Source organism: Mycetomoellerius zeteki, unplaced genomic scaffold (assembly GCF_001594055.1).
Source record: "Mycetomoellerius zeteki isolate Tzet28-1 unplaced genomic scaffold, Tzet1.0 scaffold191, whole genome shotgun sequence".
Taxonomy (NCBI): domain Eukaryota; kingdom Metazoa; phylum Arthropoda; class Insecta; order Hymenoptera; family Formicidae; genus Mycetomoellerius; species Mycetomoellerius zeteki.
In genome coordinates this window covers 889,264-904,050 of record NW_017256866.1, presented here as the reverse complement: position 1 = coordinate 904,050, position 14,787 = coordinate 889,264, and the positions used below count along the sequence as shown (strand labels likewise).

The window sequence follows — 14,787 nt, the reverse complement described above, 5'->3', positions numbered from 1 at the left end:
GGGGAGCACAGACTTTTGCATAACGCATAACATGTAATGCATAAGAAATTCAATCAATCAGAATTTTTTATTTCATGAAAAGGAAGGAAACGGAGGGCTTTGATTGGTACATTTTCTTATGCATTACGTGTTATGCGTTATGCAAGAGTCTGTGCTCCCCGCTTTATCCTTGTTATTTGTCAACGTTAAACAAGGATGAAACGACTCACTGTGTTACACAGTGTCTTTGTCCTTGCTGGAAAGCAAGGAATAGAAATCTAGGGAATAATTGAATAATTCCGATCGGAATCTATTCCGATTTTTTCCATGATAGATGCCCAGGATCGCACGGATTATTCCTTTTTTTCCCTACTACTTTTTTGCTATGCGCAACTCTGGGATTAGGTCTGTTTGGGTTGCATGAAATCCCCAAATATTTTTGCACATAGGGCGTATTGTTGAGACCCGAATCTTTTGGGCCTGAAGAAGAAGAAGAAGGGCCGATTGTTCCATCTTTTGGTAAAGTTTATCTGGGTACCTATCCATTCCGATTTTGTTCCATGATAGGTACTCTGTTAGTTAAATCTGGCAATCCACGCACATGATTAGATAATTTTGCTACTTACCTAACAGATAAACTTTATCAAGACGTTGAAACAATCGGTCCTTAAAATGAGATAGATATATATTTGGCCTTGAAAAGAGAGAAAGCGAAGATGCCGAGTTCTAAAAATGCAAGCAACGCGAACAGACCTATTATCTCACCTAGTATCCTTCCACCGTGATGTCGATGATTACGGCAATTGGTGCAATTGAGTGCAAATCGGTTTTCATATTTTTAGTGTTAATAAATAATTTAATTCTTTTAAGGTTATGAGGTTATCGTGATAACAAAGAATATGTAATTAAGAGAGTCAAATTATTTATTAATATTGAAAATATGCATGAATTAATTTGCTACGTTTGTGTCAAGATGTGTTAAGCAATTGAAGAGTACCCAGCCTGTATAGGAACACAACCAAGTCGAAGGGGTGCTTGCCTCGGTGGTCTCGGTTCGGAACAGTTTGGAATTGATCCATTACTTCTGCACTGTTCTGCACTTTTGCGTGCTTTCACTAACTACGACTGTGGCCTGTGGCCGTATCAATCGAGCTGTATCAATTTTTGATACAGAATTCGTGGCCACTACTTTTCTACGATTATCGTGTGTGCTTTTCGTCAAATCCGAATGACGTATAATGTATATTTGGCGTGCTTTAATCATGCTTAAATTATGATAGTTGGATAGTCGTGAGTTATTAAAGTGCCGTTGATAGTTTATGCTCTGTGGTTTGCTGACGATCATTCGTTGTTGAACACTATTGAATACATTTTTTAAAGGTTCTTTTGAAAAGCACCGGTAGATTAATCTATGCTTTTAGACGGTGGGAAAACTATGTAGTTGCAATGGTTGCGAACACAACGATTGATATGACTGGATCTATATACCATGAACGACAAGTAATTTGTTAATGTTACTACATTCTTTTCATAAATTGTTTTTACGTCGCATTTATATTGCATAAAAAAACAATGCGAAGCAATTGTGAATGGAATATTGATGATTAAAAATATTTTTATGATATTTGAAATCTTTTTTTACTTACTTTGTTATGTAAAGTTGTTACTTATGATATTTAAAATTACAAATTGAATTGTAGGTGAAGGAGTTGTGTGCATTACATGCGTTAAACAACTTGTTTCAAGAGCGTGGATTTAGCAAGCAAGAATTAGATCAAATTTGTTATAGTCTAAGTCCAGATGTGTGGATCAATCCTCATAAATCTCTACTAGGACTCGGCAATTATGATATTAATGTTATTATGGCTGCTCTCCAAAGAAGAGGACGCGAAGCTGTATGGTTCGACAAACGTAGGTTTGTATCATCACTGGTATCGTAAGAATATGACCATGTAAATTACTGATTATAAACATTTATTAATTATTCCTTCTGTCTTAGAGATCCAAAATGTCTTCGTTTAGACAACATCGAGGGTTTTATACTTAATGTCCCATCTGAATACAAACTAGGTTTTGTGCTACTTCCTTTGAAACGACGTCATTGGATCGCTCTGAAAAAGATACATGGTGCCTTTTATAATCTTGATTCAAAACTGGACTCGCCGCAATTAATAGGAAAGGTTATTAAATAATATAATTAAATAAAATTTGTTAAAAAGTATGAAGATATTTTCACATTTTGGAATATTAACTATATTTTTTCTTATATCAGGACAATGATTTACTCATATATCTAAAGGATCAGATAGACAGCAAGGAAAAGGAATTATTCCTTGTTGTTTCTAGAGAAATTGATGGCAATCAAGGATGGTTAATAGATACATGTGAAAATCAAGATGACAATAACATGGATCATGATTCCATTCGGTATATCGAGGATGGATACCCAGATATAGATTTGAAAAAGTCTGAGTCTAAAGAAATGAATGAAAACGAGGAATTCCTAGATAACAAAAATTCTAGATAATTGGAACCACATGCACCATGCTCCATTTAATTATTTATTCATTCCCTTGTTGCTAATTTAAGGAAGGGTAATTATAATTGTCGCAAGAAAAGACTTGGAATTATATAAGAACAGAGAGAGAGAGAGAGAGAGAGAGAATACACAGAAAAATAAAAGATAACGAGAATTACACATAATAATGTTTCACTGAGCATTTTTGCAATGTTTTCAATCGTATTTATGTGTTAACACAAATGTGATATTTTTATCTATTTATTTTTATTTTATTTGAGAAGAGTTATTCATATATATTGTGTATATTGCATACTATTTATGACATATGCGTAACGACGCATTTTAAGAAATAACATATGTAAGATATATATAGTTCTATTCAAAATGAAAATATATTGCTTTATTAAAAGTTAACGTATATAAAAAAAGAACTTGTATTTAAACAACAGCTACTTATATGTGTATATCGTGATATTATTTATATGCGATAATCATATCTCTGTCGTTTTAAAAAGCTTGTATAAATAAACACACTTGTAATATGAAATTGTTATGATACATTTTAGGTACAATCATAACTTTTACACAATAAATACGCTTGCAATTTCTTTTATAATTTAATTTTAATCCTGTATATATAAGATGATATTAAGAGTACACATTATTATTTATATTATAAGAGCGTAAAATTTATTTATATCACATGGCATATATTTAAGTTATGGCTTTAAGTAAGCATCAAATAATTAGAAATCATTTATTTTTATTATTGTACTGCAAAAATAAAGAGTCAATCAGCTAATGAACTTCTATACAAAATATACGTACATTTTATACAAGTAATGATATATAACACTGTTATAACATATGTTAGATCACCACTTTATTGCAAGTGCTGTATTCATTTTTTGTATTTCGTGATACTGTGTATTGAAATACGCGTTAACTTTGTCTGTATGCTCTCCTCCCAGCCAAGTTTTATATAAGTTCTGTACCACTTTATTTTCTTCGGGTTTGCTTAACGGAAGTTTACGATATATATTTTCTAATGTCGATGCAAGTTCTCGAGGTTGAACGTTCCCGTCGGGTCTTATTTGTGCTCCGCCGTTTAAGCAACCTAATAATAATAATTATATTAAATTTAGTTACTTGTGTTGCATGCTAAAACATTTTAAGCAAAGCAATAATTACCACACGGGCATGCCATAATTTCAACATAGTGGTAAACGCAATTGCGCTTTTTCATTTTCTGAACTATCTTCTGTATATTTCGGAATCCATTAATAATAGCGAACTTTAGTAACACCTGATCATTTCTTTTCAATTCTGCCTCTTGGAAATCAGGATTTCTAAGATTTTTGAATTCCACTGTGACATTGTCTTCATCAAAAAGATTCTTTGCTGCATAACGAAAAATGAAATCTGCATAACCACCTGATCCTGAACCACTATGACCCCATAACTTATTTTCAATTTTTTCATTGGAAGAACCGAATGATTTAATTTCACCTTCGTCTATTTCGTTCAATACTAAACCATCTTCACTTAGCATCTGTTCCAATTCAACTGAAAGACCAAAAGTTGATATAATTTATACTTAAATTTTAGTAACTCTAAATTTAATGCAGAAATATGAATGAATATACTTGATGTTATGACACAGTCTACGTCTCTCGTCTTTCTTTGTTGATTGTAAAAATCTTCTCTGGAAGCTTCCAATTTCTTATCATAGCAGGGCATTACAGTTACATGGTATATCCGTTCTGGCGACAGACTCATAACTTCAGCTAAGTGGTACTTTACTAATGATCCCATAATTTGTTGAGGTGATTTTGTGACACTTATATATGGCAATATAAAATTTCCATGAGTTTTCTCAGCATAACATACCCAACCTATTAGAAATAAGAATATATTATAAATCTTATAAATTGACTAATATCTGTTTTTTTTCATAAATAAATATTTTACCTGGACATGAAGAGGACAACATTGGTAATTGATTTTTTATGCCCTCTTTATCAGCTTTATAACGTTCGACGAACTCTTTGGCAGCTTCTAATAAGACAAAATCGTCAGCCACTGTCATATCGAATACTGCATCAGCTCCCAATCGATAGAAAAATCCTGCCAGTTTATGGAGAGTTTGCTCAGGGGTAAGTTCATAGTGTTGTGCCAGTGACAACACTGGTTGCACTGATAGACTTACTATTATATGTTTAAAATCTGTGCTTCCTACATTCTACACAAAAGCATAAATGATATTATAATATTTAAAACAACATTAAAAAAAATGAAATAAATTAAGAATCTTAATTTTGTATATCTCATTCAAAGACAAATATTGTAGGTATATAAATCTAAAGTTTAATTACATTTATAAAAGAATCAGTAATCAATACTGTATATCTCTATATATTGCTATAGATATTTAAATTCTTAACATTTTGTTTAATATTTAATTTATTTTTTACCTGTTGAGCTACTTTCTCTTGAAACACCTTAAGCAATTCTTCTCGACTTTGTTGAGTAACAAGCACGCTTTCAGCAGATGTAATACAACCACTGCATGCTAAACAGTCTGCAAGTGTGATCTCAACTTTTTGTAATTTTTCTGGTTGTCCAATCTGTATAATAAAGCAAACTTTTAAAGTTTTATGCTAGAATTATACTTTGGCAAAATGAATGTTGTAGACATTTACTTCATTGAGCGCCGAAAAGGCATTATCTGATTGTATTTTTATCTTTGCACCTGTTTTGCTTTTATTTGCCTGCATTTCTATAGGTTTGATGCATTCCTGTAACAAATGTAATTTAAAATAGCACATGGAAATTAGATCCAATCCAGAATGATATTGATCATTATACCTGCGATGGAGTGATGAAATCATCCAGATTTGTAATCTGCAATGCTCCGCTGAATCTTGATGTCATTTTTTCCAAATTTTACTTCTTTCCTAGATATTTTCTATAAACGTGCAATGTATATTAAAAAAACTTACACACAAAAAAGAATATTTATTTTCCTTTTATAAAGACAATGTTTTTCAATTAAATAAATACTTCTTATTTTTCAAGATTATTAAAACTGTCATACAATTGTAGATTATTTTTTATAAATTACAATTCATCGTAAAGATGAGTATAGCAAGAATAAACAAAGCTTCCCAGCGTTGGCTGATCAATATATTGAGATTGTCGAATTGAGATATTAACCTCTTCATCACTCTTGAAATATAAATGACTCATTAAATTTCAAAATTTCTGTAACTCTATATATAAATAAAGCGTCTGTATCGCAATTCGATTACATGCTAAAACTAAAAATAATGATAAAAAACATGCCTATATCCAAGAGATAAGAAATATTTCCATTGAGTGCAACGTAAATATCAATAAATGATGTCTTCGTTGATGGATAATTTGTGATGGTGACAAATGTGCTCCTCTGAGTCTGACTCACTGACCTGCGCCTGGGATACCGCAACCGTGTCACTGTATAGAGTACTCGTGTTAGCATTGTTAGAGGCGCGATTTGCTTATAAAATTGCAATAATGACCGAAGTGAGGAAGGACGACGTTGTAAAAATTCTTCACACTTATCCGTTTTGTAGAGTAAGTAAAATGTACGCCGCATTTTATTATAATTTGTAGTATAGCTTTCGCTGCATAAATAGATAAAAATGTGACGTTTGATCAATACGGGAAGCACAAGTATCGCAATTATTGAATCGACGCTTCTGATTTAAAATCAAAATTACGCGCATTTTATTTGATTTTGAATGAATATCAATTTGTTATTCAATTTGATTTCATAATACATAAGAATATTACAATCTAAAAATTATTTTAGATATTATTATGTATTACTTATAAAATTTATAAAAATTTGGAGAAATTATAATATTGTTATTACAAAAATTATTCCATTAGAACCAAATATATATATATATATATATATATGAGTTGGATAAATTACTGGAAATCTTTTAGTAATTTAGTAAATTTGGTAAATTCCTTTAATAATGTACAATTTTTTTAATGATATTTATTTACAGAAATGCGATATGTCCGACGAAATGAAGCAAGAGGCGATGGAATTATGCGTGACTGCAGCAGAAAAATACGCAGACAACTATGAGAGCGTATCTCGAATGATCAAGGAGACAATGGATAAAAAATTTGGTGCGTCGTGGCACACTGTTGTTGGAGAAGGCTACGGCTTTGAAATAACTTATCAACTGAAACATCTTCTGTATATGTACTGTGCCGGCAATTTGGCAATATGCATTTGGAAATCTGCATAGTGCAGTTCTACATCTATTATAATTTATTTTATGTATTTATGTGTTTATGTACATGCATATATATGTGCTTGAATGTACGTATAAAAGTACTTTCATATGAATGTGTGTGCAAAGCATATATATGTAAGATAAACTGTTACAAGAAAAGAGGAAAAATGTTTGTAATACCTCAATGTGGGTCCAACTGTGTGTTTAAGTCCAATACTTTATACTATCATATTTAAACATATTGGAAACACAAAATCAATAATGATAATCTGATTAAGATGTATCATATAAAATATAACAATTATAATATATAGAAATACTTCCTGGTACAAATTATATTTAAATTATTTATTTCTATTTAGAGAACGGTTTAATATATGGCAGTATGTGTATATATAAGAATATACAAGATTTAACATTAAAAGTACTTGTTTGTAAGAAGATAATAATACATAACGTATATTTAGAAAATTCATATATATGACAGTATTTAAAAATACATATTTATCTTTTGCATGTAAAATTTATCAAAAACCTGTAACTGTCCTCCATACAAGAACTGCTATGTTACCTCCAATAAACATGTATAATAGCGATTTCTCTTGATATGTAATTGCACATGCGTAAGCTTCCCCAACGACTACTTGGAATGGTGGGCCAAATTTTTTATCTAGATTATCTTTGATCATGCGAGCTGCATGTTCATAATTCTCTGAATATTTTTCCACAGCGGTGACACAGGTTTCTATGGCTTCCTGCTTCATATCCTCTGGCATATCACTGTGCTAAAGAAAATTTCTGCAGTAATTAAAATTGAGATACCCTAATTGACTTGTGATGTGTTACAAACAAAATCAATTTACCTTACATAATGGATATGTATGAACCATCAAAGTTGCAACTTCTTTCTTTATCTCCCCAGCCCACATTTTACAAAGATATCTCCTTAATTATTTTATTGTATACTGCATACAACAGTAAAAACTATATTATATTTTTAATATTCGATAGGATCCATATATTCAATATATATCTGGTTATTTATATATATATATATGACAAACAAATGAATATATGACACGTACACTACGTTATTGAAATTTTTTCAAGAAAGTGAAATTGAGAATTGATAATTTTATATACATATATGCGTGTATATATATTGAAACTATAATATATGTATATTACATATGTAGCTTAATTTATAATAATTATTATAATATATATACACGCACGAGTTTATTGATTTTTAAAATTTATATATAATTGCGCCAAAAAATAAATAACTTTGATTAAAATGTATTAATTATTATAATATATGTAAATAATAAAACTCGATAGCCTAATAATAATATTAATCGGAAATTAATTAATTTTAAGATCTTATAAACAAGAAAATAGTCTTAAAATGTATGGAAATTACATATTAATTTTTTAGAAATTGCATATTTTTTTTCTCTCACAAATCGAAAGGTTATGACGTCTCTCTTCTCGATGGGTTTCGGATCGTACTAAAATCGCGGAATTTTTAATGCGTTCCAAAACTCATGCAAAAACAGCGCTGCAATTTTTCCGCGAATACTTATCGACGTTTGACGTAATTCAAGAAAGTTCAGTGGTACTCGAAAATAAATTGGTATTATCTGATATTATCAAAGCTAGAGGATCAAGGGCAACATTTAGGAGAAACAGTGAAAGAAAAGAAGGAAAAAGAATAGGAAAAATCCGTTTCCGCCATTTGCGCTCCGTTTGTAACTTTGCGTCGGTGATCGGTGTGCGATAGTGTGAGTTTCGCCGTTCGCGTCCTCAAGGCTCAACGCTCCTTTCGCCGGTGGATCCGTTAACGTCATATACGTTTCTCACGCTTCTTTACTCCGTCATCTCCCTCGCACGCGCAACCGTGCAATCGTGCATTGCCCAACATTGCCGAGTGTTCCCTTTTGCATTATATATGACTGCAATAGAAAGCACGAGTGCGAAGATTGTTCCCGACACGACGGTGTCACTAACGTCTGCGATACGTTAACATGTCTGCCCTTCAAAAGTCAGTTTTGAAATCCAGATTACCACCATCGGCCATCAATTTCTCTGCTTTGAACTCCAGGTTTGTATTTATCTGTGAAATCGTATGGAAGTGGGATTTTTAATAAGTTACTGTATAAGGAAGTTGTTACAAAATCATATACGAAATGTCTTTTTTTTTTTTAAGACTTAGTAAGTCGAGGGGAGCCCAGCGAAGAAGAGATTACGAACCAGTACGATGGGATCCGTACTTTGATCATTCCAAGGATGTGTCAGTGGGACAGAACACTTTTCATGTTTATATCAAGGGCACTGAGGGACCATTATTAGTTTTATTGCATGGTGGTGGTTATAGTGGTTTAACATGGGCAGAACTCACAGTGAGTACCGTTTGCAGTTGCTAATAACACGCACTAAGAGAGAGATTAACACACATTATTAATTTTAGAAATCGATTATGACAATGGTATTGTGTAGAGTCATGGCGATTGATCTTAGGGGTCATGGGGATACTTACACCACAGATGATGATGACTTGTCTGCAGATACTTTAGCATCGTGAGTAAAATGTACATTTATTTTTTTTTTAATTTTGCTTGTATTTTTTTGTCGTAATAACGTTGATTGTATTTTTTAAATCCGTGCATTTTAACCTTCGAGTAAGAATAAAGAATGATAAATTTGTTAAAAACTTTCTATGAATGTGTACACACATACACATAGTTGTATATATCTATATTAGTTTATAAAAATTTTATTTATTTTTTATATATTTGATATATAAATCATTGTGCATAAAATCTTTATGAAATCTTTTTTGCATTGTAATAAATTGTATTTTTTTTTTATCAGAGATGTTGCAGCTGTTATAGATGTAATTGAGCATGATGCTCCAATAATTCTTGTCGGTCATAGCATGGGTGGTGCGGTAGCTGTAAGAGCAGCTCCATTGATTTCAAATTTATATGGATTAGGAGTTATAGATGTTGTAGAAGGTACGGCAATGGATGCATTAGCTTCTATGCAGAGTTTCTTGAGATCTCGGCCATCTAGTTTTAGCACCATATCTCAGGCTATAGAGTGGTGGTTAGTATTCTCTTATGCTTTTAATACATTCATCATTATTGTAACAAATATGTTCTTTAAATGATTTATTTACATTTTACTTGAAAATAATATAATTCTATTGTACATATATAAATTTAATTCTCTTATAATTTAGTTCTTCAGATCATGTTAATATATTAGTATACATATACAAAAGTTCCATCAAATTAATCTTTAATTGATGTTTTCAGCGTTCGTAGTGGACAAATTCGGAATATACAATCGGCAAAAGTTTCGGTTCCTGGACAGATAAAGAAGTTAGTGAGTTCTTAAGGATATTTAGGTTTTTTGTAATACTTTCATATTGATATTAAAATAAATCGAGTCATACAACACACGTGCTATTTCAGCATTGAAACTAGCAAATTAGCAACTCATGATATTGACTCATTGCCAACCCAATACAACAAGTGTGAATCTAATCCAGAGCCAGTTATACCGCGAGATGATATTATCCAAGAGGAAGAGTCATCCAATATGCCACCACCTGCGTCTTCTGCTATTACTACTAACAGAAAATATGTCTGGAGAATAGATTTGGCAAAAACGGAGCAGCATTGGTTCGGCTGGTTTAAGGGATTATCGACGGCATTCTTGAATGTTCCTGCACCAAAAATGTTATTGTTAGCAGGAGTCGATAGATTAGATCGCGAACTCACTGTAGGACAAATGCAAGGTATATAATTTTCAGTGCTGTCATCAGTACACGCGGATGCTGCGATATAAGTTATTAAGCGATTTAAGTATTTTTCAATAAAATAGTTACTTATTTTTTTCCGAAAAAATAGGTAAATTCCAAATGCAAGTATTGCCCGCTTGTGGGCATGCTGTTCACGAAGATGTCCCGGATAAGGTAGCGGAAGCTATTGCTACGTTTATGGTTAGGCACAAGTTTGCAGAGCCAGCGTCGGATTTTCCACGGTAAGCTAAAGTGTATTTTATCTTCGCATTTACAAGTTCATCGATAGTGTAAGATTCTTTTTGGAAAGATAAAATGTGCATATCTTTTATATTTTTGACTTTACGATTTCTCTTTCTAATTTTGTGAAAGATATATAATTTGTTCATTGTTTCAGGACTTTTCCGGCTTGTTAAGAAAAAAATTAAACAATTGTAATGTAAACATATGGAATAATGTCATGTTTTCTTTTAATTAGTTGATATAATTTTATTTATTTCAAGAGATAATAACCGCCAAATATAGAAACATAATCATATATGTAAATAAAAACATTTATCTTGATGAGAAAAATAAATTTGTTCTTATATATGTATATTCTTCTTTTATCAGTTTTTATTAAGTTTATTAAACCATGATTTTTACAAAGTTATCAGTATAATTTGGCACAAACATTGTAATTAGTTAAAGTATTTATCTGAAATATATTTATTTTTTCAAATTTCTCACCAGCACTCTTGATTTATATTACTCATTTCTAACAAAAAAAATGGTTTTACAATTTATTATGATTATTATTATTATTATTATTATACGGAGAAATATAGACATTTACGAAAAATGTTACTTTTATGAAAGAAACCGTGTTTAGATTTATATATTTTATTGAAAATGTTTGTACTTATATTTTAGATTAATACGATGGATATACAAATTGCCACACATTGTCAATAGCAAAATTATTCGCTACATTGAAAATTTATATAAAATCGAAGTATTATGTACAAATAAATGCTAAATATATAATTTGGTGGTTACAATGATTGGAATTTCCTCAGTACAGTACGAAATTGTGTAAAAATCCTATAAAAGTTACTATATGCTAAGAAGAAATATAATACTTATTTAAATATGAAATTATCTAAAATTGTTTCAGAAAAATGACAGTTTGATTAATTAACATGCATGCAATATCACAAGAGAGCAAATTCTGTTATATTTCTGAAACTTAAATCATATATAGTTACAAATATAAATGACATAATAGCAAGTCAAATTACTGATTATTTAGTAAAAATGATCTATATGGTATTAGTTAAATTTTTTACAACAACACAAGGTCCTGCACGGCCAGCCTTAAGAGGAGCAACCTTCAAACATAAAATTTACAAAACACATTTAAAAATTATTTTTGTACTGTATCCAATTACAGGAATAGTTTATACACTCACCGGTTCCCATTCGTTGAGATGTGGATCGTAGGCTTCCACTAGTGTGAGATATTGCTGACCGTCGTATCCTCCTATGGCCATAAGTCGGTCACCTAATACGCACACACCGACCGCATCTCGAGGAACACTCATTGGCGCAACCATAGTCCATGTATCAGTTTTAGGATCATACCTATATCGTTACATTATACATAACTTGAAAATTTTAATATGTGACGTAATAGTGGCTTCTCACCTTTCTACACAGTCGAATCTACTAGCATTCGGATTACTAGCTGGAGCATCGTGACCACCGAGTGCATAAAGACAACCATTTACTACTCCTACGCCTACACCGCCCCGCCTCTTCGACATAGGCGCACATGGTGTCCACTTGTTTGTATGCGGATCATAGCATTCTACAGTATTTAAGCAGGAACTGATATCTCTTCCTCCTACGGCATATAATCTAAAACATAAAAAATTGTATTAAAATCATTAAAAATTCAATATTAAACTTTTTTAAATCGATAAAATATTCCATATGAAAACATACTAAAATTTATGTGAAAACGGTTGAAAACGGATATTATATATAAATTTGATAATTTATCTGTAGACTTACTTATCATTTAACACAGCCACGCCGACTGTAGACCTTTGTATGGACATAGGGCATATCGAACTCCACTGACGCGTTGCCGGATCCCACCTCTCGACTGCATCAAGAAAACTCCAACCATCGTGGCCACCAACAGCATATAAAGGTCCACCTAATACTGCTACTCCTAAGAAAAAATCAATATATTTATCAGGTTTTTATTACGAATAAATGAAATTGCGTATTAACTTTGCAAATTCGGCATGTACCTAATCCGTGACGATGGACGTTCATAGGTGGTAGAGTACTCCACGCAAGAGTGGAGAAATCGAAACATTCTACCGTGTTCAGCGTTTTTAAACCGTCTCTACCACCCGCGACAATCAATTTTTTATCGACTATCACCGCACCAAATTGCAATCTTCTACTACTCATGGCAGCTAAAGATCTCCAGGCATTATCGCGCAATGAAAACGCATCTATAGACGTTGCACCTAGAAATTATATTGCAAATTGTTTCGCTTAGAAAAATTAAAATAGTGTGATACTGTATTGATGTTTTCTTTATATTAATCGCAACCAATATTAAATAATTAATTTTGCATATAATAAATTACCTTTATTGGCATCCATCCCTCCAACAGCTAATAATGTACCCACAGTAGCTTTTCTGGGTTTCGTTCTACCTGTTTGAAGTAAAGGTCTTCGCTCAGGTAGCAAATGGTACTTTAATGCTTCCATTACTAATTCCTGGGCCATTCTTTGGTCTTTGAACATTTCGTTACTCTCAATATTATCAGCTATAAACTGTTTTAATTTATTAGTTCATCTAATGCACAAGTTCTGTCAAGTAAAAAAATTGCTGTCACAGTGAACTTACCGCGGGTGATAGCAATGGTAATTTGACTAAACCTAATAATTCACTGGCATCTTTGCTTCTGTTTTCTGGATCGTGTTCCAGCCAAGTCACTAGAGCCTGAAATAATAATAATAGAGACTCTATATTATTTTCTTTGTACTTCTATTTAGATATATTCTAGTTAATATATATGATCAATAGTATAAAAAATTTTAACCATATATTCTTTTTTTTAACATTTTATATTATTAAATTTTTTCATTCAACATGTAATTTATTTTGCATTTATTTACATTACAAAAATAATTTATATACAACATGTAGTTCTTACATAAAAGATAGTTTCTTCTGAGGGAACATTAAGATCCTCTGATTCAAGTAATTTCGCAACTTCGTTGGCAGATAGCAGTAAGAATTCTTGATTTTTTGTAACTTCCATAAAATGTTTTGTAGTGTATGCGTGTGCATGTTCAAATAATTCCGAACAACCCTGCGTATCGGCAAACATTCGTATACCCAGGCAGTTGCTTGGATGGAGCTGTTTGACAAGAAACTGACAGCATGCTTTAATAACTGGATTCAATTGTAATAAACACGCTGTTGCAAGAAGAGTCTCTACACTATCCTCTTGTAATTCTATGCAACCTGTGAATATACAAAAATATGTCAGTAAAAATTAACAAGAACAATTTGAAAAATATCTGCAAATCAGATTACCTGTATAACAATAAAGAACTAAAGCCCATAACGCATCTCCATCAACATCCATTAATTCTATTTCATTTTGTGCCGATTCTCGTAAAGAGCTTGTGAACATGGCAGCAAAATATTCAGAGCCAGCACTGAGGACTAATCGATGAGCTGGGACACGTTTATTTCCTAAAGAAAGGATAAATCAGACAAAAAAAAACATGAAAAATATGGAATGCTTCGGATTATCAAAGAATATTTTTAATATATATGCTATATATGTTATAAAGAATGTATCTTCCTATCTCTCTTCAATTTTTACTACTTATGTTAGAAATGTTAAATAACAATAGCAAATTATCCAGCAAAAAAGGTCCTAATAATAATTTATAATAATAATTAATAAAAAGAATTTTTCTACGAATCGTAATTATAAATAAAAATATACATCAAATTGTACATAAAAATATACATTAATAATTCTCGTTTATTAATTAAAACGAATGATTAATCATCATCTGAGTCATAATTCTAATTTACAGTTGACACATCGACAGGTGCATTGTTGTCAAAACAAAGTGTTCGGGGGGAGGGGGGGGGGGGG

At 31.6% G+C, this 14,787-nt stretch overlaps 5 protein-coding genes across 6 annotated transcripts in view; 2 read left to right on the top strand and 3 right to left on the bottom strand.

The window, feature by feature from the left end:
• LOC108722054 (female-specific protein transformer) overlaps window positions 1-6,707 on the top strand; it is a 15,088-nt gene extending 8,381 nt beyond the window's left edge. The window contains exon 8 of the mRNA XM_018446960.1: window positions 6,559-6,707. Coding sequence (XP_018302462.1) covers window positions 6,559-6,641 — 83 coding nt within the window. The 3' untranslated portion in view covers window positions 6,642-6,707. The remainder of the gene's footprint in view (window positions 1-6,558) is intronic.
• Window positions 2,028-5,989, bottom strand: LOC108722051 (probable cytosolic Fe-S cluster assembly factor CPIJ010948). Of its 2 annotated transcripts, none has more exons than XM_018446957.1 (9): window positions 5,968-5,989; window positions 5,369-5,468; window positions 5,203-5,298; window positions 4,975-5,127; window positions 4,472-4,742; window positions 4,147-4,395; window positions 3,692-4,066; window positions 3,329-3,617; window positions 2,028-2,090 (listed from the first exon to the last, which is right to left on the bottom strand). In XM_018446957.1, exons 2-8 carry the CDS (start codon window positions 5,432-5,434, stop codon window positions 3,376-3,378), a joined length of 1,452 nt encoding a protein of 483 aa, XP_018302459.1. In that variant the 5' UTR covers window positions 5,435-5,468; window positions 5,968-5,989; the 3' UTR covers window positions 2,028-2,090; window positions 3,329-3,375. The 2 variants fall into 2 exon arrangements, with proteins under 2 accessions (XP_018302459.1, XP_018302458.1); XM_018446956.1 differs by lacking the exon at window positions 5,968-5,989 and adding an exon at window positions 5,846-5,906.
• A 602-nt stretch (window positions 6,708-7,309) lies between the features above and the next one.
• LOC108722055 (dynein light chain 4, axonemal) lies at window positions 7,310-8,300 on the bottom strand. Its single transcript, XM_018446961.1, has 3 exons — window positions 8,259-8,300; window positions 7,659-7,760; window positions 7,310-7,580 (listed from the first exon to the last, which is right to left on the bottom strand). Exons 2-3 carry the CDS (start codon window positions 7,722-7,724, stop codon window positions 7,323-7,325), a joined length of 324 nt encoding a protein of 107 aa, XP_018302463.1. The 5' UTR covers window positions 7,725-7,760; window positions 8,259-8,300; the 3' UTR covers window positions 7,310-7,322.
• A 186-nt stretch (window positions 8,301-8,486) lies between these two features.
• Window positions 8,487-11,132, top strand: LOC108722052 (protein phosphatase methylesterase 1). Its single transcript, XM_018446958.1, has 8 exons — window positions 8,487-8,899; window positions 9,005-9,197; window positions 9,266-9,375; window positions 9,670-9,903; window positions 10,116-10,181; window positions 10,275-10,600; window positions 10,713-10,845; window positions 11,001-11,132. The coding sequence occupies exons 1-8, from the start codon at window positions 8,823-8,825 to the stop codon at window positions 11,017-11,019; spliced, it is 1,158 nt and encodes a 385-aa protein (XP_018302460.1). The 5' UTR covers window positions 8,487-8,822; the 3' UTR covers window positions 11,020-11,132.
• Window positions 11,133-11,799: 667 nt separating this feature from the next.
• Window positions 11,800-14,346, bottom strand: LOC108722053 (kelch-like protein 5). The gene is made up of 9 exons (XM_018446959.1): window positions 14,211-14,346; window positions 13,825-14,138; window positions 13,515-13,610; window positions 13,252-13,441; window positions 12,904-13,128; window positions 12,659-12,821; window positions 12,290-12,502; window positions 12,055-12,226; window positions 11,800-11,973 (listed from the first exon to the last, which is right to left on the bottom strand). Exons 1-9 carry the CDS (start codon window positions 14,308-14,310, stop codon window positions 11,905-11,907), a joined length of 1,542 nt encoding a protein of 513 aa, XP_018302461.1. The 5' UTR covers window positions 14,311-14,346; the 3' UTR covers window positions 11,800-11,904.
• Window positions 14,347-14,787: the final 441 nt, after the last annotated feature.

What these genes read in the sequence shown, in the direction of transcription:
- LOC108722053 (XM_018446959.1), bottom strand. Translation starts at nt 14,310, where the DNA reads ATGTTCACAAGCTCTTTACGAGAATCGGCACAAAATGAAATAGAATTA. An exon ending in TACCATTGCTATCACCCGCG is followed by an intron (nt 13,442 to 13,514) that starts GTAAGTTCACTG and finishes AAATTAAAACAG; the next exon opens with TTTATAGCTGATAATATTGA. An exon ending in AGATTCGACTGTGTAGAAAG is followed by an intron (nt 12,227 to 12,289) that starts GTGAGAAGCCAC and finishes GTAACGATATAG; the next exon opens with GTATGATCCTAAAACTGATA.
- LOC108722051 (XM_018446957.1), bottom strand. Translation starts at nt 5,434, where the DNA reads ATGACATCAAGATTCAGCGGAGCATTGCAGATTACAAATCTGGATGAT. An exon ending in AGACTGTGTCATAACATCAA is followed by an intron (nt 4,067 to 4,146) that starts GTATATTCATTC and finishes TTGGTCTTTCAG; the next exon opens with TTGAATTGGAACAGATGCTA. An exon ending in AATTATGGCATGCCCGTGTG is followed by an intron (nt 3,618 to 3,691) that starts GTAATTATTGCT and finishes TATTATTATTAG; the next exon opens with GTTGCTTAAACGGCGGAGCA.
- LOC108722052 (XM_018446958.1), top strand. Translation starts at nt 8,823, where the DNA reads ATGTCTGCCCTTCAAAAGTCAGTTTTGAAATCCAGATTACCACCATCG. An exon ending in TTCTCTGCTTTGAACTCCAG is followed by an intron (nt 8,900 to 9,004) that starts GTTTGTATTTAT and finishes TTTTTTTTTAAG; the next exon opens with ACTTAGTAAGTCGAGGGGAG. An exon ending in GTTCCTGGACAGATAAAGAA is followed by an intron (nt 10,182 to 10,274) that starts GTTAGTGAGTTC and finishes GTGCTATTTCAG; the next exon opens with CATTGAAACTAGCAAATTAG.
- LOC108722055 (XM_018446961.1), bottom strand. Translation starts at nt 7,724, where the DNA reads ATGTGGGCTGGGGAGATAAAGAAAGAAGTTGCAACTTTGATGGTTCAT. An exon ending in ATACATATCCATTATGTAAG is followed by an intron (nt 7,581 to 7,658) that starts GTAAATTGATTT and finishes AATTTTCTTTAG; the next exon opens with CACAGTGATATGCCAGAGGA.